Source organism: Hemiscyllium ocellatum, chromosome 10 (assembly GCF_020745735.1).
Source record: "Hemiscyllium ocellatum isolate sHemOce1 chromosome 10, sHemOce1.pat.X.cur, whole genome shotgun sequence".
Classification (NCBI taxonomy): domain Eukaryota; kingdom Metazoa; phylum Chordata; class Chondrichthyes; order Orectolobiformes; family Hemiscylliidae; genus Hemiscyllium; species Hemiscyllium ocellatum.
The window spans coordinates 29406066-29430115 of NC_083410.1; the positions used below are offsets into that span (position 1 = coordinate 29406066).

Consider the following 24050-nt stretch of genomic DNA (forward strand, 5'->3'; position numbering starts at 1 on the left):
AGTAACCTCTTGCTTTGAGCATTTCTCATCTGTTATATTACTTCTGTATCCTGTTTTCCAGAATTAAGGTAATCCCCCTCTCTTATGTTAATGTCATCTTTAATTAACTGTGCTGCTCCTCCTGGCTTACTGTCCTTCCTAAATGTTGAAATCTAGGTTTTCCTGCAGGTAGCAATGGCCATTAGATCAAAAGTAGTTACCTTAATATGTGCTACTCTGTTTTGCCCTTATCCCCATTATTTAGTTTCAAACCCACATTGCTTCCTTAGTTAGCAAGCAGCCAATCCTAGTGCAGCTCAGGTGTGGACTGTACCAGCAGTACACATCTCACTTTCCCCAGTTTTGGTACCAGTGCCACGTGTTAAGTTGTTTTACTCCTGAGGTTCCTACACACTTGATGCACCTGCAACACACCAACTTCTGTGAACAAGCAACCAAATTTATTAAACTCCGTACAGTACAAGCTTTCTGGAGGAACCTTTAACATACACCGCGCAGAGCTTACGGGGTCATGGCAAAAGCTCTCACTGAACAAAGGAAGAGTAGTCTTTCCTTTATCCAAAACTCTCAACATCACAGTTACTACTGCCCACAGGACAATCCTTAGCCATCCCCTCATAGTCACATGCCACTGAAGTTACAATGCAGTGACTACCCCATCTCCAGAAACAATGTAATGCGAACTATCCCTCAATGGTCAAATCTCTCGCAAATTGTTTTTGTAACTATAGGGGAGTAGTCAAATTCCAGCTATAATGTTCTTATTGATTTCTGGATGAAAATGTAAATCATCCCTGAGTGGCAAGGAATGGCTGTCTAAACCTTCCACGTTACACCTAAAAGACAAAGACACACCACCTTACCCCTGGGACGTTCAATGCCTTGCAGGTCAGTATAGCAAATTAACTCTGTCTCCCATGAACTGATAATCATTTCTCTCAAATCAGTCTTTCAGCCATGCATTTTTCTCTCTAACCTTGTTTACCCTCTGCCAATTTCACATGGCTCAAGTAATAACCCAGAAATGATTAGCTTTGAGATTTTGCTTAATTTGGTGCATTGCTCCTTGTATTGGCTTTGCAGGACCCCTTTCCTAGTTTTGCCTGTCGTTGGTGCTGACATTCTAAACCATCACAAAGCATAACAATTTTGTAAACTGTCTGTTTCTAACATGCTTGATGCATTTATCTCTTCACTGATAAATATTCTGCCCATCACAACAACTTGTACAGACCACATAATCCACAAATGCCAATCAATATTTTCTGTCCCCTTTTTATTTCTGATCTTTATCCAAACCTATTCAACATGCTTTTTTTTCAAGCAAGGATGCTTTACTGTTTCATCTCATTCTTGACATGAAATTAACCCCATCATGCTGGAGGAGGATTTGATGAGTTGGATATTCGATGACTGTGACCTGTTATCCATTTTGCCCATCTCTTCTAAATGTCAAGTATTGTGAAATATTTAATTCTTCACTTGAGTCCTCTGCAACTGCATTTCCAGAGTGGCTATTCGATCAACCCCATTAATTTGTATCTGTGCTCTTAATTAATTTATTTTGTTATGAATACTTAATACAGTTAACTATAGTGCTATAAACTTTAAACCTGTTTTGGTGCTTTTCCCTGGCAACAGGATTTGCTAATGCTATATTTATCTTTCCCATTCTGATCTGCTCTGTTTAATTTTATCCAAATTTCCAGTCTGTTTCCCACCCTTGACATTTCTCTTATTGCTTCATCCTTTCTTGAATCCTTCACAGGCTGTTTTTCTGCCTCCTGAATCTAGCCACCTATTTTGTCAGCATTCCTTATTGCTACAATATGGAGACAACAGCCAAACCAAATCAGCCTCCCTATTTGCAACACATTTTTTTAAAAAATCAAAGCTTCAAAGACTCTAAATATTGAATGGGTCTGAAGCAGACTTTTGAATAATCAGTACAGTGTTCCCTCTCCTCCACGTACCCGCGGGGATACGTTTCCAGACCTACCGCAGATAGCCGTGAACCTATTCATTTAAATGGGAAATTTACCTTCCTGGCAGCCCCTGGTCCCTGATACTGGAACGTTCCCTGTAATATGTTCAGGCCACAAGTAACTGAAACCGTGGAAACTGGACCCGCGGATGCAGCAGTCGGCCTGTTCCAGACTTTGTGAATAGTTGATGATCGACACTGGGTTTGTACCTCAAACTGGGCGTAACAAGTTATTAACAATATAGTAACTTTTCAAGGTTTGTGCGAAGATTTGTAGCTCAGGTGCTCGTTGTTGTGGTTCTGTTCGCCGAGCTGGAAGTTTTTGTTGCAAACGTTTCGTCCCCTGGCTAGGAGACATCATCAGTGCTCTGGAGCCTCCTGCGAAGCGCTTCTTTGATGTTTCATCACACATCAAAGAAGCGCTTCGCAGGAGGCTCCAGAGCACTGATGATGTCTCCTAGCCAGGGGACGAAACGTTTGCAACAAAAACTTCCAGCTCGGTGAACAGAACCACAACATATAGTAACTTTAGCAGAGCTATGTTAAACAATGAAGTAAATTATGGCTAAGATTTAAACCTAGACCTTTTTAATTCTAACCTCAACGCAAAGACAGACAGACTGATGGTTCAGGAATAAACCAAAAGGGAAAAATAAATGTGATGTAACTGGCCACTTCACTTCAGTCTCCATGATCCGTAACATCATAGCATATGGGTTATTGTTTTGCTTGGTTTCTGATGACCGACGTGTGCAGCTAGCTTCCATTGTGCTTTGAGAAATATTCATTTAATCCTGCGATTCTATTCTGTGAGCTATCAATAAGTTGATGATGAGAGCACAATGAGAGTGCAATCAAACCTCTGAGCTCTAGCTTTTTGTAGACGCAATCCTTTTAATTCAAGCACAATTCAAAAACCAGTTCAGATCTGACCTCTCCCTGTCAGACTAATTTTTACCCACAATATCCCAATTAACATTCAGAATCTACTATCTGCTTGAGTGTAAGGCCTCAATGGAGTTGAAGCATTATGGAGCAGTTTTTATCTGGAAACAATCTGCAATTAACATTCAGACCTGGTCTCATGAACAAATATTAGTTTGTTCTTTTTTTGAAAAGAAGCTATAACTCACAGGCCAAAGGTCATCTTCAGTTCTCAGCTCACAATTCACACCTCTGAACCAAAAATTGATTTAAAAAAACAAATGAAAAATTGGTGAGTCCTAACAATGCTGAGTATTCTAGTTTGCTGTTTTTCTTGAGGCAATGATTCCAAATGAACAATAGACCCCCTTTTATTTTTAGGTTTGCAGAATCAGGCAGGGAGTGACATTTTGCCCAATTTATTACACTGATCCTGCTTTCCAACAATTAATGTAATTAAGAGTACTTTTGAGGATGTTGTCAAAATGTTTTCATGAATTAATAGCTATGCATTTACTTGCTGCTTATTTATCTTGGATTTAGTTAATTTTAAAAGTCTAGTAAGTGAAGGGGGTTTTAATATTGAAGACTGGGTATTCGATGTATTTCCTTAAAAATAATCTGTAGGTTTTTAAATTCAGGAATGAAAGCGAGCACCACAGCAAAATAGAAAAAAAAATGCGGGATCTTAGTTAATAATAGAGCAAGCTTGTAGGGCTGTATGTTTTGCTATTGGTTTATGTTGTTATGAACTTTGTAAGCAGTACCTTGGATCAGTTACCCAAACAGCAGAACTTTGAAAAATACAGTTGATTCATATAAAGAAGTAATTAGAGATAGAAAGTGACACTGTTGTTGATCAAGAACAAGCACTTCAGATATGGAATAATACTCAAATGCATCTTTTGCATTTCACTTTTTAATAGCGTCACCAGCAGAGCAATATCTTCAAGTAAAACTTCCAGATGAGGTCGTTATGAATATCTTCTCATATCTACTTGAACAGGATCTTTGCAGAGCAGCTTGTGTGTGTAAACGTTTCAGCGAACTAGCTAATGATCCAATTTTATGGTAAGTAGGCTTTGATATTTCTGCAGCCTGTCCAACTTACCGAAAGGTTTCGTAAATTGTTGAAGAACAGTGTTGCCCTGTTTCACTTTAGTATTTTTCTAGTCATTCATATTATTTCTGGCACAGGTAAATGTGTCATAAATGCCATTGTCTTTCATGATCAATGTACCAAGTTGTACCTAATCCAGAGTACCAAAATTAAAAGCTTATGAAAAAATCTAATTCATTTGGCAAGCAAAAATGATAATTTCAATATTTCTATTAGTTTTGTAAAATTTTATTGAGTTCATCTTGAATTTTAAAAATATTTGGATCAGTAAAAATGTCGATGTTGGACGGGAGTGTACAGAGTTAAAAATCACACAACACCAGGTTATAGTCCAACAGGTTTAATTGGAAACTCTAAAAGCTAGTGCTTCCAATGAAACGTGTTGGACTATAACCTGGTGTTGTGATTTTTAACTTAGAGACATGGTCCAACTGTATTTGGAATTGTGAACATTTTGGGTGGAACTAGGTGAATGGTCACTTTGAGCTGTGCATATTTAAAGTCCCATGTTGTCAGTGAGGGCACCCTTCCATCATGTTGAATGACACATTTATTGCTAAATTAGATCCAGAACAGACCAAACAACTCAAAACTGAACTTCCAAAAGGTGTTATGGATAAGTAACTGTGACAGCACAGGAATCACTCCTGAAACAATACCCAGGTTTTAAACATGCTTTTGAGCCACAATAATTATATGGCTGGTCCATGCGCATTACATGTCAATTGCTTTTGCTGGAGGGGGTTCCGGGGAAGCTGTTTACGTTGCCTCGTGTTTAAGGTAATCATTGTCCTGGACTTGTGTGATGCAGATGTTGCTGGATACTTAGCACCTCAAGCCTGAATGTTGTTCGTGATTTAGTCTTTCTTCATCTATAAAGTATAGAATAACTATTCTTCCAGGAAACGATTATATATGGAAGTGTTTGAGTATACACGGCCAATGATGCATCCGGAGCCAGGCAAATTTTATCAGATAAATCCAGAAGATTGCGAACATCCAAATCCTTGGAAGGAAAGTTTTCAACAACTGGTATGGTGTTATTAATTGCTGTCCAAATATGATATTTTTTCATAAGTAAACTTTTGTGAGTATGATTTTAGTTGATGAAGCTCTTTTCCCTGAAGAAAGGCTTAATGAGTTGAGGGCAGAACATCAATTGTGCCTGAATTTGATTCTGTGCACTTGTACTCAGCAGATATCATAGTGATGTGACATTGAAGGAGGTAAGTGAAGTGCTTGCCTTCATAACAAGAGGATTCAAATACAGATGCAGGGGTATATGCTGCAGTTGTATAGGGAGTGCAGTTTTGGTCTCTTTACTTGAGGAGAAGTGTCGTGGCTATGAAGGAAGTGCAACAAAGTTTTACTAGACTGATTCCTCAGACAGCAGGAGTGATCAGTGAAGACAGACTGGATTCGTTAGAACTATATTCAGAATTTATAAGAATGAGAGAGGATCTCATAGAAACAGTTGCTGGCTATCCTTGGGAAGCAAGGTGAAAATACTTGGTTAGGCAATGATAAATTAGTTGAGAATTTTAAAAAAAGTCCATAGAAAGTAGCAGTAAGCCATTTTATTCTTTGACTCTGCTCCAACATTCAGTAACATGCTCCTACTTCTTCCTCGTACCTTTTGATCCCCTTAACCCTAAGTACTATATTTAATTCATCCTTGAAAATATTTAATGTTTTGCCCTCAACCACTTTCTATGCTAGAGAATTCCACAGGTTTGCCTCACTCTGGGTGAAGAAATTTCTCCTCAACTCAGCCCTAAATGGCCTACCTTTTATCTTGAGACTGTGACCCTTAGTTCTGGATGTCAGTCATCAGTAGTAGTCTTCCTTCATTTAACCTGTCAAAGTCTGTTAGAATTTTATGTGCTTCTATGAGATCCCCTCTCATTCTTCTAAACTCTGGTGAATATTGTCCTAACCAATCTAGTTTGTCTTCATTTATCACTCCTGCTGTCTGAGCAATCAGTCTGGTAAAACTGTATTGCACTTCCTTCATAGCCAGGACACCCTCCTCAGGTAAAGAGACCAAAACTGCACTCCCTATACAATGTACAAATATCTCTGCATCTCTATTTCAATCTTCTGGTTATGAAGGCCAGCATATCATTTGCCTCCTTTACTGTAACCTGCTGCACCTGCAAACTTGATTTCAGCGATTGGTGTACAATGACATCACACCTTAGGTCCTATTATTCAACAGATTTTCAGAAATTTTTGTTGTCATGAATTACCTTCCCCAGAGCTGTTTTGCATTTGTTGTCATCGGGTGAAAAAGAGCAATCCAGGCAGTGATCTTTTATGTCTGATAAAAGGTCATTGGCCTGTAGTTGACATCTGATTATGGATGCTGCCTGACCTGAAATATTTCCATCATTTTCCCAGTTTTTCAGTATCCACTATGTGCTTTTGTGACATTGGTTAAATCTACGATTCTGTAATACTTGTTCAGGTTACAGAGGCCTAGATAGAGGAAAAGAGAGTTATGTCACAAAATAGACTGGTAGACAGGAGGCTGGAAGAACACTGCAGAGCAGGTAGCATCAGGAAGTGCAAAGTCAATGTTTTGCCCTTAAGGACAGGTCTGCTGCTTTGCCTACTGTGTTCTTCCAGCCTCCTGCCTGTCTACTTTGGATTCCAGCATCTGCAGTTCTTTTGTCTCTAACATCATAGTCTGGTTACATCTATGCCATTCAGCATTTTAGCATTCTTGGATCTAGTTCTTTTAATTGTCCCAATCTTCCATTGCCAGCTTAGTTTCTTCAGTTGAAGAGCAGGCTCAGTTTTGAAATTTGGCATTGTACACTCAGAATTTGATGACATTACTTGTAGCGTAGAGAAAGAAGAACCAGTGGATGTGGTCTGTTTGGATTTTCAGAAAGTCCTACTCGTAAATAAAATAACAGAGCTTTAGATTGGAAGGAGCATAGTAGTTTGGATCAAGAATTGGATAGTAGGCACAAGTGTTTTTTCTCAGTTGTTAATCATTGGAATCTTCTACCCAGGAGGATGCATCTGTTGAAGATTGAGATCAATGTATTTGTGTATTAATGGAATAAATAATATGAAATGCAGCAACTTTTTGTTTTAACTGGCGCTTTCGATAAACTGGCAAAAATCGTGTGCCTCAAATACCGTGAAGTATACTATATTATTCTGTTCAGAGTTTTTTTTTATTTGCCTCGGTGTAAGTATACTTTTTGTTCACTTGTGGCCTGACGAAATGTGAACTGTTGATTCGATTTTGCGTCAATTTGTTAGAAATATCACAATCTCCTTACGATGTCCAAATAGTCAATTGTGTCTGAGTGAAAAAGCTCTCTGCTGGTAAGTTTTATTTAAGTCAAAGTCACAGTCGTGTTTGAGTGATTTATGCTGTAAATAATTAACAGCGATGTGTATACCCCCAGCATTGTGTTTCTGTTACTCAATTTGTGTTTTTACATTGATTATGTGAACTGCTTGATGATCTGGGATATTTAATCAACCAGCACACTCCTGGTCCCAAAGGTGCCAGTTAGTAAAAGGTTAGCTGTAGGATGAGAAAGTGATGTCGAAGGTCAGCTACGGTTTTACTGAATTGTAGCCGAGTCTCTAACAAACTTAGTATTCGACAATCTGATTCAAGTACAGAACACTGAAATGGCTTGAAAATGTGATCTTAAGGCAGAGCTAAACAGAAAGAGAGCAAAAATGAAGAGGTCATTCTTTGGATAGCCGGCTGTTACTCATGGGGTACTGTGAGCATCCGTGTTAGATCCACATTCAATATAAATTTATATGGATGTGAGGATCAAATTATCTGATGATACCAAATTTAGGATGTACGTATTGTGAGAAGAGTGCAAGGAGGCTGCAAGAAGACTTGGATAAGTCAACTGAATGGGCTGGTACATGACGGATATGATCTAATGTAAATTAGTATGAAGTTGTCATTTTTCTTTTAAAAACAGGCAGAATATTACTTAAGTAGTGAGTTTGGGAAATGCAGGTATCCAAGGGGGTTTGGATGTCTTGGTCGGTGAGTATTAAAAGTTAGCATGTAGGTGCAGCAAGCATTTAGGAAATAAGTGGCATATTGGTATTCGCTTCAGGGGGTTTGAGTACAGGAACAAAAGTATCTTCTGTCGTATAAAACCTTGGTGGAACCTCACCTGGAGTATTGTGTACAGGTCTCGTCTCCTTAAGAATATACTTTATGTAGAAGGACTGCAACGGAGGTTATGATTGCAGGATTATCTTGTGTCAGAGGAAACTGTCTTTATATTCTGCAAAATGAGAGATGATCCCATTGTAAATTCAATTCTTATAGGGCACGATGGATTGGATAGAATAAATAGAATGTTTCCCTCAGCTGTTAACTCTAGTATATAATCTCATGATAAGGGGCAGGCCATTTAAAATTGACATGAGAAATTTCTGTACTCATGCTGGTCAGGCGTTACACTTCTGTACCCTGAAGTCTGTGGAAGTTCAATCACTAAGCAGATTTAAAACAAATAAATAAGTTTATGCAGACTAATGACATGAAAGGATACAGGGAATAGTATGGGTAAACGGTATCAAGGAGATGATGAACCATGACCTGGAATGGCAGGGCAGGTTTGGTGAGCTGAATGGCCTTTTTGTGTTTGCTGCTGCACTTTCAATCGCTGAAGGTCAAAAAGAGGAGGACATGATATTTTATGTAATTGACCAATGAACCACAGTGACATTGAGTGTTTTGAATTTGGAATTTGTTGCATAACGGAAATGTGGAAACAGTTTCAAAAATTGGATAACTATTTGAAGGATGAAAAATTATTTAGGACGCAAATGGGGCTAAATAGGTTCTTTAAAGGTCTCAATGGGCTGAATAGATTCTTATGTTGTTGTTTATGATATGTTCTACAGAATGAAAGCCAAAACCAATCAGCTAAAAACTCTACCAGCAACTGACATATTGAACTGTTTTGTATCATTTTTGACCACTTTGATCTATCAGAGTTTTCAGTTGGTACACAGGGACGTAGCAATCGAGCAGGAGTAGGCCATTCAGCCCCTCAAACCATATGTTAAGGTCATGGCTGATTTGACTAGAATCTCAAATCTGTATTCCTGTCTACCCCGATAATCTTTTGCCTTCCCTTGCTTCACAAGATTCTGTCTACCTCTGCCTTTTTAAAAAAAAGTGAGATATTGAGCATTTTAAGACTCTTTGGTTGTTTGTTTTTCTCTGCCAAGAGTGTCACATCTGTAATACATGACAGGGTTCCATAACAAATGATCAGAATTTTTAACAGAAATGGTTGATGTATTTCATTTCTTGACTGTTTGAATTTTAGTATAAAGGAGCGCACGTAAAGCCTGGATTTGCAGAACATTTTTACAGCAGCCCAGCAAGGTATAAAGGAAGAGAAAATATGTTGGTAAGGATTTTAAAAATTTTGAATTGTACTTACAAAATTGTGTGCTGTAATCTTTGGGTTAAATTGTGTTCATTTTCTCTATAGTATTATGATACAATTGAAGATGCCTTGGGAGGTGTTCAGGAAGCTCACTTTGATGGTCTTATCTTCGTACATTCTGGTACCTACACTGATGAGTGGATTTATATTGAATCCCCTATAACTATGATTGGTGCAGGTAAATATATTTATTCGCATTTAAATTTTGGCACTGCTGTTGGCAATATAGTAGTGCAAAATGTTAATTCTGCTAAGCAACGTTCTACGGAGCTGCAGAATTTGAATTTATGCTATTTCTCCCCACCCCATCTCAATGATTAATTTGGTTCTTGAAATGCAGTTTAATGCACAATACTTTTGAATTTATAAGTAGTGAACATTCAATGAAAGTTAAGATTTTTAACCTTGGTTTTAATTTTTTTTCTATAAGTATTATTTCTCCTTTCTATTCCTTTCCCCAAGCAATTGCCTGTCCAGCTCAATCTTAGGAATTTGTTAGCATTCTGTGCTTGTCAGATGTTATGGCTAGTAGAGGCTCTTCTTCTATTCAGTAAGATCATAGCTGACCTCTGCATTCAACCTCACAAATCTATTGATCTCAAATCTTCAGTAGACGTATCAACTGAGCATCTCCAGTTGGTAGAGGATTTCAAAGATTAATAACTGAGTCAAGATGTTTCTTTCTTCCCTGTTAGTCCTAAATAGCTCACTGTTTTTCCTGAAACTTACAAGTCTTAATTTAAGACACTTTTAATCATCAGTAATGACTGTTAGCATCAAACCTGTTGAACTTTGAATTAATTTTATATGTTTCAGTGTGCTCATTTTAGAAAAGTTCTTGGTCTCTACCAAGTCATCACGGTGAAATTATTTATCTCCATAATTGTCTATGGTATATGTGCCTAAAAGATCATTGGTAATTGAAAGTAGTGTTGAGATAATTTGAGTAGTTCTATTAAAAACATTTTTAATACATTTTCAGCACCAGGAAAAGTTGCAGATAAGGTCATCATTGAAAACACTAGGGATTCTACCTTTGTATTTATGGAGGGTTCTGAGGATGCCTATGTTGGATATATGACAATTAGGGTAAGTGCTAACAGCCATATCATACATCATTTGACAGTGTTTAGTGATCTATAATCTGTAAGCAATATCTTTATAGTATGTGCTTCTTTCTTCTAGTTTAATCCTGATGATAAGTCAGCACAGCACCATAATGCACACCACTGCTTGGAGATCACGGTGAACTGCAGTCCGATTATAGATCATTGTATCATTCGTAGTACTTGCACAGGTCTGTGTCATCTTTGATATTATGGTTTAACGTGGGGAGATTGAGTGTTATTTCTTTTTATAACCACTGGCATTTTGTATGAAGTTATATTTTGAATTGTCAAGGGACATATTGCTGTGATAAAGGTGCTATTGATAAGAGTTTTTGTAAACAAAATTGAATGAATGATATATATTTTAATGTAATGTTGATGCATGGTAATTTGGAAAAATATGATGTCTCTCTTGCCTGTCTTATCACTTTTGCATTTCTATTGCTATGTTCTCATTTTGTTTCCTCCCCTGGTTTGCATAATTCTCTTTGTCCACATTTTTTGTGTTTTTATCCTGCTTTCATTCCAGTCAGGTGGGTATGTTTGGAGAAGGATAATATGGACTGGCAGTTTCATATTCTTGGGGCAAGAATGGAGAAAAATCAGACTTTTCCATTTTCCCCTGTGTAATCCATAATCCACTCTTGTCCTTATCCACATTTGTGCCAGGCCCTATTTTTGTGTTGTGCTGTGAAGAGGGGAATAAGTTGAAGAGAAATGAACGATTTTTTGTCTTATTCTAAAATGGGTAACAATGGCTTCAAAACATCGCAAAGTAGTGAAATTATCTGAAATCAGCTGCCAATCTGCCAAATTTAGTTGAGGATGGAGATCAGTAATGAAATAGATATGTCGATGTCCATCATTCCCATTCCTTGCTAATTCTTCCTAGTCAAAACTTAGTGTCTCTGCTGATCTGGGATAAAACCTTTGAAAATGCCTGCTGTTGTACAGCATGTATAGAAGTTTGGCTGATTGATTCTGAGTGACTTTTTACCTCTTACACTGGGTGAAACACTGGACTTCTTGATTTATTGTTTTCCTTCAATAGCACATTAATTTGATGGATAGATACATTTATGATTTTGTCTTCCTGTCATTGTCTCTGTCGTCAGCCCAACTGCTCAAGCTCTTTCTTCACAATAGGCTTGATCCTTGGTTAATGGTGTGGTTTGTGGATGCATTCAGGATCTCACATGTTGGAACCCTATTGATCCTGTGTGATTATCCTGATGTTTTTTCCTGTTACCCAGCTTCTTGATTATTGCCTTCCTTTAATGGCACATTGAAGAATAAAGTACATATGATTATGTAGTTTGAGATCCACTATAATTTGTCACTCTGTTTTTGACAAAAAAAAATTTATGGGGATAAAAACAAACTGGAGCTCTGAATGGCAAGATCAAAATACATTTTTTTGATAAATTGTCATAGGTATCATTGCAACTGTCATTTCATATAATACTTTATTTTAATTATTGTATTCAGCCCATTCAGACCTTCTGGCTTCTGCACAGAACTTTATAGATTGATCGAATCAAGCAGCTCACCACCTCTGTAACTGAACCATTTAGTCACACACAAGTCACCTATGAATCAGTATTCCAAATCTTCCTAAGCTTTCTCTCACCATTTTCTACCCATAGAAGTTCAACCAAAACCCAGGTGCCAACATTCTGCCCTACTCATCCATCAACCCCTACCTATATTGTCTTGAGCCCAGTACCCAGATTTAACGTTTTCCTCCTGTTTTAAAATCCTTCAGGGGCTTTCTCCTATCTGTCTTGCCCCACTCTCTTGTCTTCCCCCGTGTTCATTCCTCTGACTCTAGCTGTTGTACCTTTCTATTTGTCCCCATCAGACCATTAGTGGTCAAGCATTGAACAGGATAAAACCCATCCTCCCCTTCCTTTGTAATGCTTCGTAAAACTCTCATCTCTGGCCCAGCTTTTGGTCACCCCACCCAATATCTCAACGTTGTTGAGTCTTTTGGGATAATTTAGTATTTTCAAGGTACTATACAAATGCAAGTTGTTGATCATAAAGCATACATGTATTTTTATAGAATTGATAAGAGATGAATAGTACCATGGATCTGAATTGTAAATAGTGTCTTAGGTCATGTCGCTATTCATTCCAAAAATCATTTCATTGAAGTATTACAATTGATTTATTGTAGAATTCTTTGTTGCAGTTGGCTCTGCTGTGTGTGTCAGTGGCCAGGGAGCATCTCCTACGATCAAACACTGCAATATTAGTGATTGTGAAAATGTTGGACTATATATAACAGATCATGCACAGGTATGATAATCTATAACTCAACTTACTTTATTTTAACAATTTTGCTTTTGCCCATAGTTAGTATAATCTTTTTATTTCATAGGGAATTTATGAGGACAATGAGATTTCAAATAATGCTCTTGCTGGAATCTGGGTAAAAAACCATGGAAATCCTATCATCAGGCGAAATCAAATTCATCATGGGCGTGATGTTGGGGTCTTCACATTTGATCATGGCATGGTAACTCTTATTACTTTCAATAAGCATTTGGGAGTTAATGATTTGGGTATTTCTTGTATTATGGTTTCTTTAATGAGTGTTCAGGCTGACAATTCAGCAGTTTAAAACTGTTCTCAAAGGTATATTATCATAGATGTTGGTCACTGCTATCAACTTTCCAAATCTTCTGTGCTATGATTTATTTGCTAATTAGTTGAATGTATTCCAGCTAAAAATGGAGCACCGAGAATTTCATTCTTTCAGAAAGATAGAGAGGTATGTTGACTGAATAGATATAAACTTCATAGATGAAGTTTAATGTAGGAAAGTGAGAGGTCATGCACTTTGATAGGCGTGCCATCATTTACATATGGAGAAACTCGAAGAAAGTGCAACACAGATAGATTTGGATGTTTTTGTCCATGAAACACAAAATGTTAACATTCAGATGCAACAAATAATTAAGAAGGCACATAGAATTTTGGCCATTGCTGCTTAGGGGTTGAAGATGAGGATGTTTTGTTCCAACTATGCAAGGTGCTAATGAGGTTATAGCTGGAGATTACTCCAGTTTTGGTCCCTGTGTTTTAAAAATGATGTGTTCATTTGGACGCAGTTCAAAAGTGATTCACTGTGCTGATTCCTGGAATGAAGGGGTTGGCTTAACGAAGAATGACTAAACAGATTATTCTTTCTTTGTTCGAGTTGACAAGATTGAAGAGTGATCTTATTGATTTGTTCAAGATTCTGAAGAGCTTGACAGGATGAAAGTTGAGGAGGTGTTTCCATTTGTGTGGCATTCTTCAATAGAAACGTCATTCCAGCTTAAAGGTTACTAATTTAAAACTGATTTATGAAGGAACTTCTTGCGCCAGAAGGTGGTGAAACATTTGGAATTCTTTATCCCAGACAGTTGTGAATGTTAGAACATTGAAAGAGAAGGTGGATAGATTTTTGAAATTTCAGGGAGGTGAGAGCTATAATGAACATTATATAAAAGAGAAATTAAGATCAAGGGGTTGAATGGGGCCAGCTCCTCTTGTTTCTTCTATTATGTTGTAGTGCAGATATCTATCATTACTGAAGTCCATTCTGGTACATAGCCTGAAAAATTTTGCTTGGTTATTGGTACTTGTCAAATTGGATGAGTTTCATTTTTTAAATGTTCTAAACAATCTGTTCAGAGATGTTATTACATGCCTATAGAGTAGGTGGATCTTTTTAATCAATCTGCTCTCAGATGCTATTGCATACTTCTGGAGGAGATAGAACTTGAACCTAGGCCTCCTGGGCTAGAGGTAGGAACACTACCTCTGCATCACAAAAGCCCCAGTAATGGATTTCATTAGAATTAGAAAATAGCCTACAGATGTCAAATGCTTAGTTTGTGTTTAAGTGGTCAAAAGCATCTTTCTGGATCTGATCTACTTACAGTTAATGTTGATAGTGGTAAATGATGTCTTCACTAGATGCCTTGTATTCTGTTTGTGATGCCACTGTTAAGCTTCCCATATTTCAGTTCTAATATATCTCAACTCAATTTGCTATAACAATTTTTTATATCATTTGTAGAATGGCTGTGTTCCACTGTTGGAATCTGGAGCTTGTTTGCTGAGAATTTAACTGCTAATTCTTATTGTTTATATCTTTAAGCTTTTGTTTGACCATTCATTTTGTGCAATCTCTTGGAGAATTGTCGTAGTTCCAACCTTATAAATCTCCTATAACCCTTAAACCAAGTTTTTAATTAGACAGTAGCAATGCTATTGCCATGCTTGATATTAATCTTTCACTGGAGCCATTCATGTTTGTATGAATGGCTTATAATTAGGTTTTATCAGCATAAAATAGAGTTCTGGAAATGTTTTATAAGAACCTAACAGTTTGGAGAAGGAGTCCGGTACTTTCGAGCTTGCGTAATCATGTGATAAGATACATGACTGATCTGGTTGTAGTCTTAACTTGCTTTCCTGACTACCCTATGTGCCCTTTGATTTCCTTGTTATTCAAGAATCTTATCTACCATTATCTTTAATATCCATTTATCCTCTTCTGTTGCTGCCTCTAGAAGAGAATTTCATAGACTTATGAAACTTTGAAAGAAAGCAGTTCACTTTATCCCTATCTTAAGTCTCATTTTTAAATAAGGCCTCTTATTCATAAATTATCTGTAAATCTAATCTATCCTAGAATGGGAAGCACTCAGCATCTACCCATTTATGTTCCCTTGCGATTATGTTTTTAAACTCTAGTTGGTAAAGTCCCAAGCTATCCAACCTTTCCTCATGAGCTAACCCTCTTAATCTGTTGTATGCACATTTGCTGAACTGTTTCTAATTAAAATATGGCTTTCTTAAGAAAGCCAAAACTGAACACAGTAATCTAAATGTGACCTCATGAATGTTCTGTACAACTGTTGCAAAATTGCCCTACTTTCTTTCACGTTTCGTTTCTGATGCAAGAAACAATCGCATTTCATTTGACATCCTACAGTTGGGTGATAGAATACTCTCCACTTGCCTGAATGCGTGCAGATAAGCTGAATTGTTTTCTTTTGAAGAGTAATGAGTCTATGAAATTGTCTTCATATAGGAATAGAAGCTGGGTTAATGAATATTTTTAATACATTTGAGAGATTTAACACCATTTAGGACACTGCAGCCTGCTTGGGTGGCACCTTATTGATCGCCTTCAACTTTTGTTCTCTGTATCATAAATGTACAGTAGCAGCAATGTGTGTCATTAACACAATGCACATATCAATCCTCCTCCAATAACACCTTCCAAATACATGACCTGTACCACTTAGAAGTGCAAGTGCAGTGAATGTATAGGAGCACCACCCTCTGCAACTTGCCCTCCAATCCAAACCACATTCTAACTCGGAACATTGCTTCACGGGATCAGAATCCTGGAATTCCTTTCCTAATGCCACTGTGGGATGTACCTATGCCTTGAGGACTGTAGTGTTTCTTAGAAGACAGCTCACCGCCACCTTCCTAGGCAAGTATGGATGGATAAGAAATGTGGGCCAAGCCCGTGATGCTCACATCCATGAACAAAATAAATCTCTTGTACTTGCATACTAATATTTTAAGGTCCATTTATCAGGGCACCTAGATACCTCTGTATCTGAGTTCTGCAATTTTTTTCCAATTAAATATATTCTTTAAGATTCTTCTTGTAATTATTACCATAACATACTCCATCTGCCATATTTTACCCAGTCACTTAACTTATCTGTGTTCATTTGGAGTCTCCTTATGTCACAACCTACTTTCCTATCTATCTTTGTATCATTAGCAAATTTAGCAATAATACCTTCAGTTCCTTCGTCCAGTTAATTGAATCAGGTTGTAAATAGTTGAGGTTCCAGCACTGATCCCTGTGCTATTCCATTCATGAGATCTTGCCAACCTGAAAGTTACTTATTTATGCCTGCTCTGTTTGCTGTTAGGTAACCAATCCACCTTCCATGATAATATGTTAACACCTTTTCTTTGTATAATAACCTTCCATGTGGCACTTTGTCAAGTGCCTTTTTGAGATGGTGAGATGTAATGAGTGGACTGCCACTGGGATCGGTGCTTGGACCTTAACTATTTACCAATTATATCAGTGACTTGGATGAAGGTGCTGAATGCTTGGCTGCTAAGTTTGCTCATGATGCCATAAACAATTGTGCCCACAGGATGTCCTCATCCATGTTGCTTGTTACTTTCTCAAAAAACTAATAATTGAGTCAAATTTGATTTCCTTTCCCTGCCTGCTTTTGTTGAGATTTTTATGTGCCCTGCTAGATATTTTCTTCTCAACAGTTCAGAGATGCTACTACACACCACCTGGAGCAGGTGGAACTTGACCCCAGGCCCCTCAATGCCCTTCTTATAACAGCTCCGACATTTGAGCAAGATTACAAGTTGTTGTTTTCCAGTCATCTTGAAACAGTGCAACACCTAGCCTAGAGTAACCTATATTTGCATTGCTTTTTCTAGTTGTCTTAAAGGTCCCCCAAATGCTATAGTTTTACCATCCGAAGTACCTTTTTAGATGTCTTGCCTTTCAACATTATCCAGAAATTTCTTCTGCAACTTCTGCACAGCATTTTTAAAGATACTGATCTGTTAGATTTGCCTATACCAACTTCAATTCACCACTATTAATCTTCCACAATATTTACAGCTCTCTTTTCCCTCTGTGGTACATAAATAGAAAATACTTTGCATTTCTGTCCTAAATTGAATTAATTGAATACATGTAAATGCTTATTGTTATTGATATTCTGATTTGCCTACATGAGTGTATTCTGTTAAATGCTTTGATGTTTTTGGGTATGATAAGACAGCATTTAAAAACAAGTCTGTCTGTCTATCTGTTTCTTGCTGTGTACACATGCTTAGTCTAGTCTATTATTGTTGAATAGTTTGCTGAATGCTGTTTGTGACTGCATCAACTACAGCATGTTTATTGAATGGAAGGTAAAGTTTGCTAAATCTTCAAAGTATACACTGATATGCATGTGTGAATTGTCAAATCTGAAGTGTGTTTGCCAAATACATTGGATGCATTCAATTTAGAAAAAGCTTCAATTTTAGCAAAATGAATTCTTCCTTACCCAAGTAATTTCTTCAAATTACAAGAATTGCTGTTTGGTTTTTGCATCATCCTGAGGAGCTAGTGGCTTTTCAATTTTTGTAATTGTACCAATTGTTAATTCATTGCCTTGTCTTAATGATTTGAGGCAAATGGCCAAACCTGTGAAACAAATCGTTAATCCCTCTGGAGTCTTTTCATCTCATCTGCAGTCTAATTATTTAGCAGTTAGCAATGTTTGGCAGACCTGAAGTCCTGGTACTAAAGAGCATGGAAGGAACTCTTGTGAAGCAGTGGTAGTGTCCCTACCCCTGAACCGAGAGACCCAGCTTCAAATCCTACCTTCTCCAGAGGTGTGTATTAACATGTCTGAATAGGTTAATTAGAAAAATAGGTTTTAAAAAAGGGCAAGGACCGAAGTATCTGAATTTCACTATCGTGTATCATTCCCCCATCAATGCACCATTACTACGATATAAAGAGATGTACAGCACGGAAACAGACCCTTTGATCCAACTTGTCCATACTGACCAGATATCCTAACCTAATCTAGTCCCATTTGCTAACACTTACTCCAAATCCCTGTAATCCCATCCTATTCATTTACCCATCCAAATGCCTTTTAAAGGTTGTAATTGTACCAGCTTCCACCACTTCCTCTGGTAGCTCATTCCATACATTAGATTAGATGCCCTACACTATGGAAACAGGCCCCTCAGTCCAACAGGTCCACACAAACCCTCAGAAGAATAACCTACCCAAACCCATTTTCCCCCCCCCACGCCCTATATTTACCCCTGTCTTAGCAATTGAGCATGGCCAATTTACCTGATCTGCACATCTTTGGATTGTGAGAGGAAACCAGAGCATCCGCAAACCCATGCAGACGTGGGGAGAACGTGCAGACTCCACACAGGCAACTGTCTGAGGCGGGAGTCGATCTCGAATCTTTGGTGTCATGAGGCAGCAGTGTTAACCATTGAGCCACCATGTCGCCTGTGCCACATGCACTACCCTCTGCATGAAAAAATTGCTCTTGTGTCCCTTTTAAATCTTCTCCTTAACTTAATCTCCTTAATCTTATCCTTAACTAATGCCATCTATTTCTGGACTCCCCCACCTCCCGAAAAACACCTTGTCTATTTACCCTAGCATGCCCTGCATGATTTATAAACCTGTATAAGGTCACCCCTCAGCCTCCGAAGCTCCAGGGAAAATAGCCTCTGCCTATTCAGCCTCTCCCTATAGCTCAAACCCTCCTACCCTGGCAAAATCCTTCTAGATATTTTCTGAACCCTTTCAGTTTCATAACATCCTTCCTATGGGAGGGAGACCAGAATTGCGTGCACATTCCAAAAGTGGCCTAATCAATGTCCTGTACAGTCACAACATGACCTCCCAACTCTTATACTCCATGCTTTGACCAATCAAGGAAAGCATATTGGACACCTTCTTCACTATCCTATGTACTGGCGACTCCAAAAAAAACTATGAATCTGCATTTGAGGGTCTCTTTGTTCAGCAACACTCCCTAGGACCTTTCCATTAAGTGTAAGTTCTGCCCTAATTTGCTTTTCCAAAATGCAGTATTTACCTAAATTAAACTCCATCTGCCACTCGTTGGCCTCTTGGCTCATCTGATCAAGATACCGTTGTACTCTGAGGTAACCTCCTTCGCTGTCCACTATATCTCCAATTTTGATGTCACATGCAAACTTATCAACTATGCCTCTTATGTTCACATCCAAATCATTTATATAAATGACAAAAAGCAGTGGACCCAGTTTTGATCCTTGTGGCACACCAATGGTCACAGGCATGCAGTCTGAAAAGCAACCTTCCACCACCACCACCTGCCTTCTGTCTTCGAGCCAGTTCTGTATCCAAATGGCTAGTTCTCCCTGTATTCCATGTGGTCTAACCTTTCTAACCAGTCTACTTATTGAATAGTTTACTGCAGTCCAGATAGATCTCTCATTCCTGATTTTGCCTGAAACATCGATTTTTCCTGCTCCTCAGATACTGCCTGATCTACTGTGCTTTTCCAGCACCACTCTAATCTTGACTCCATATAAACCACACCCATCACTCTACCCTCATCAATCCTCTTTGTTGCTTTTTTAAAAAAAACTCCATCAAGTTAGCGAGACATGATTTCCCATGCACAACGCCATGTTGACTATCCCTAATCTATGCTTGATTTAGATTGGAATTGTGTTTGCTGTGGAAATGCTCGTGGGTTTTGCCTCTTGAAGTGATGCAAGGATTGAGGGATCTTCCTGAGCTGATATTAAGGAAACTGTTCCTTGTTATTTCTGCTTATTTAGCATTCTTGTTGTCATTGGTAATGATTTATTCACAAATAGAAAAATAGTTTTTCAGTGAGGATTGATGGTTACTTTTACCCCTTTCTTTACGATCGCATTTTCTTAATGAATCACTTAATTCTATGATTTAATACTTGATGGCTCCTCAACAAATTCATCATTGCCCCTTTCATTTTCATTTCTTTTTCATCTAATATTCAAGATATATCTTTGTAATTTAAATTGGTACATTTAGGGCAGTATTGGTTCTGGTACACTTAATAACCTTGCTGTACATTTACAATATGTTGATTCTAGCTGAAATTGAGTATTAGTGATATGATCAACAAAACTCATTAATCTAGAGAATAGCTATGTTAATATTTTTCAGATTATTCATTTCATGCTGCTGAAGAAGGCAGATTTTGACTGTGTCCTTGGAGGTTTAAGTGAAGATGGTTAGCTGAATGTTTCAATCTTAACTACATTTTAAGAAAGTTTGAACTCCCAATAACTAGGGAACTTCTCTCTGCCTTGTGGAAATGCAAAACACAGATTATTCTTATTCTGCTGAAGGAGTCTTGATATGGTGCCACATTTTAAGTCTCAGAAAGATGACAATTACCTTGAACATTCATATGGCCTACTTTTAGTTACCGTTCTTATTTTTTTAAATTAACTCAGTGCGCAGAAATTTCAGTCTCAAATCCTGGCTTGTTACACATGCCATGCTTGGCAATATAGCAGAAACTGAAGCAGTGTTAGTTGATAACACGGTTAACCAAGAATTCTTGGATTCTGCATTGGCGTAATAATTTCTCCAAGTGTTATTGCTCATGAATTCGATTATAAAATTGTCAGTTTTTATCTGGATGTGTTTATAATTTATCTTTTGCTTCGAAACCAGTTATTTTGCCATTTCTCTTTTGCTAGTAAAAATGTCAAGTTTGTAGCCTAGGCCAGTTTGCCAGAAGGAGGGGCATAACCACTGCCAGCCTGATTGACACTTCCTTTCCCCTCCCTGCCACAACTGAAGCATATTTAAAATCAGGTTATGGATATCATAGGTCCTGTCCAAAATTAAATCTGGGTAAATGAAAAGTATGGAAAAAAAAAAGTTTTTAAAAAAACTGTGCATGCACCTTTTTTTAAAACTTTTTTGTACTTTTTATTCCCTCAGATTTAAACAGTTTGGTACAGCAACTACATTGCAGGTAAGAGGATTTTGAAAAAAAGACTTAGTTTGCTTTTAGGAGAAACGGGTAAACAAGAGATGCCCTGTTTTTGGCTGTTGCTGAGTTTCTTAAAAATCATCATGTACTTAGTGCTTTTAATGTAGAAAGTGCCTTCACATAACATGAGAAGAATTCGCTTAGGATAGGTGATTGCCCGAGTGTTTCATGTTTGTTTTTAAAAAAGGGAATTTTTGAATTTAGTTAAGGTGTAGCAATACATAGGTTTAGAAGAAATTTAAATATAAAATTAGGATGGTGTAAGACTGATACTTCTGATGGTGTAGCGCAGTAAGTTGATAGATGTTTAGTAGGACATAGATGATAACCTTGCACCTCGCCTTCTAGGGATTTGAGGGCAAAAGTTAAACTTTTGAAATTATTATACCAGGGAATACTAATTGTTTTAATTGGTGATCAGAAACAAATATTAAATAGTAGATAAGGTTGAAGGTTTTATAGAGCAAAAAGGTGGAGGCAGCTCATCCAGAGGCCTGACACTAGTGTGAACCATTTGGGCCAAATGAGCTTTCTCTACATTGTCTCTTCAGTTACATAAGTTGATCATTGGAGAAATGTAGAATTAATGTGGTGATTGCGACCACTGAATGTGAAAATAGGCTGTTTTGTGAAAGGCACTAATACAAGTGGTCTGTCTAATTCAGCCATCCAGTCAGTTTCAGTTTTTTTTAAAAATGAGTTTACTATCTTTCCAGCTTTTTTGGATAGGTGCTGTTTTGGTCCAGAATAGGGCGGCACGGTGGCACAGTGGTTAGCACTGTTGCCTCACAGCGCCAGGGACCTGGGTTCAATTCCCACCTCAGGCGACTGACTGTGTGGAGTTTGCACGTTCTCCCCGTGTCTGCGTGGGTTTCCTCCGGGTGCTCCGGTTTCCTCCCACAGTCCAAAGATGTGCGGGTCAGGTGAATTGGCCATGCTAAATTGCCCGTAGTGTTAGGTAAGGGGTATATGTAGGGGTATGGGTGGGTTGCGCTTCGGCGGGCCGGTGTGGACTTGTTGGGCCGAAGGGCCTGTTTCCACACTGTAAGTAATCTAATCTAAAATTATTGGTTTTGCTGCTGGTTTTTTCCCGCAGATAACCTTTCTCAGCTGCATGATTTCCAGACTCATTAATAAACTTAATAACAAAACAAATGAAGCATTTTCCACCAAGGTTGCTCTTTCTACAAACAAAAGGAAATTGACTTGTTTATACTGTCTGAAGTTCATAAACTCTGCACTCATGCTAAAACTGCAGTTATTTTGAGCTAAAGGAGTTTCAGTTTACTCACCCACAAGTTGGAAACATTCTAACATTAGTTTTCTCAGAACTAGTTCCAAGTTCCATGAAGGACATCATGAAAAACATAAGGATTCCAGGTGTTTACCATAAATTCAAGATAACACTAGAAATTTCTCAGTGCCATCTTGCCAGTGGAGTGCTTAAGGAAAAGTAGCATCAAGAACAGACAGCAATTTCAGGCAATGCCAGTGATCTACTAGCACCTAAAGAGATGGTAAAGCTATCAGCATTTCATACTCAACCTGAAAACTGGCAAGATCCAAAATCTACATTGATTTAATCTAAAGCTCTTTGAGACACTACTATACCTGTAAGGGTTAAATCCAGGTTGAACACGAAGCCAACATTGCACTATCTGGTTCAATCTGAGCGAGTTGCTGAGAAAGGTGATAAAGGCAGTGACTACAGTGGGTTTGTTTCTGGTGATGTGGAAAAACATTTGATGCGTTTGGGAGTTGGTTAGTTGATTTGTTAAATTGAGAGTGGTGATGGAGAGTTAATGATGACTACTGCCAGTCTATCCAGGAAATGCTAACCTGTGTGTTTGGATAATAGTATAGAGAAGCAGTCTGTAGATAACAATAAGGACAGAATAGAAATGGGACCTTGGAGTTCACTGATCATGCAGGATGAGCCATTACAGGTGATGTAACAGCTACACTGAAACCGATTTAATTCGTACCAGGGAAAAGAACATTGACATCGGGTGGCCTGATCAACCACCTTGATGTTTGCAGAGAATTTGAAGAGGAATAACGTGATGTAATAGAACAGCACAGTACAAGCCTTTTGGCCCTTGATGGTGTGCCAGCCTTTTATCCTACTCTAAGATCTAACCAATATATACTTCATTGTATTATCTTCCATGTGCCTATCCAGGAGTCACTTAAATGTCCCTAATATACCTGACTGTACTACCACTGCTAGCAGTGCGTTCCATGCACCCAACACAGTGCATAAAGAACCTACCTCTGACATCTCCCCATAACCTTCCTCCAATTACCTTGTGATAGATATTTCTGCAATGGGAAAAAGTCTCTGGCGATCCACTTTATCTATGCCACTCAACATTTTGCACAGCTCTATCAAGTCACCTCTCATCCATCTTTGCTCCAGTGAGGAAAGCCCTAGCTCTCTCAACCTTTCTTCATAAGACATGCCCTCCTGTCCTGGCAACATCCTGGTATATCTCCTCTGCACCCTCTCTAAAGCTTCCAAATCTTTTCTATAATGAGGTGACCAGAACTGAACACAATATTCCAAGTGTGGTCTAACCAGGGTTTTATACAATTGCAGCATACCTTCACGGCTCTTGAACTCGAGCCCTCTGCTAATGAAAGCCAACATACCATACGCTGCCTTAACCCTTGGGTGGCAACTTAGAGGGATCTGTGGACATGGACCTCAAGACTGCTCTTCCTCCATACTGCCAAGAATCCTATCTTTAACCCTGTATTCTGCATTCAAATTTGACCTTTCAACGTGAATGACCTCACATTTCTCCAGGTTGAACTTCA

At 38.2% G+C, this 24050-nt stretch overlaps 1 protein-coding gene across 1 annotated transcript in view; it reads left to right on the top strand.

Moving 5' to 3' along the window:
• fbxo11b (F-box protein 11b) overlaps positions 1 to 24050 on the top strand; it is a 163490-nt gene that overhangs the window by 108939 nt on the left and 30501 nt on the right. The window contains exons 4-11 of the mRNA XM_060831368.1: positions 3835 to 3979; positions 4931 to 5060; positions 9368 to 9451; positions 9536 to 9668; positions 10473 to 10579; positions 10676 to 10787; positions 12794 to 12900; positions 12983 to 13120. Of these exons, the coding sequence (XP_060687351.1) occupies positions 3835 to 3979; positions 4931 to 5060; positions 9368 to 9451; positions 9536 to 9668; positions 10473 to 10579; positions 10676 to 10787; positions 12794 to 12900; positions 12983 to 13120 (956 nt within the window). The remainder of the gene's footprint in view (positions 1 to 3834; positions 3980 to 4930; positions 5061 to 9367; positions 9452 to 9535; positions 9669 to 10472; positions 10580 to 10675; positions 10788 to 12793; positions 12901 to 12982; positions 13121 to 24050) is intronic.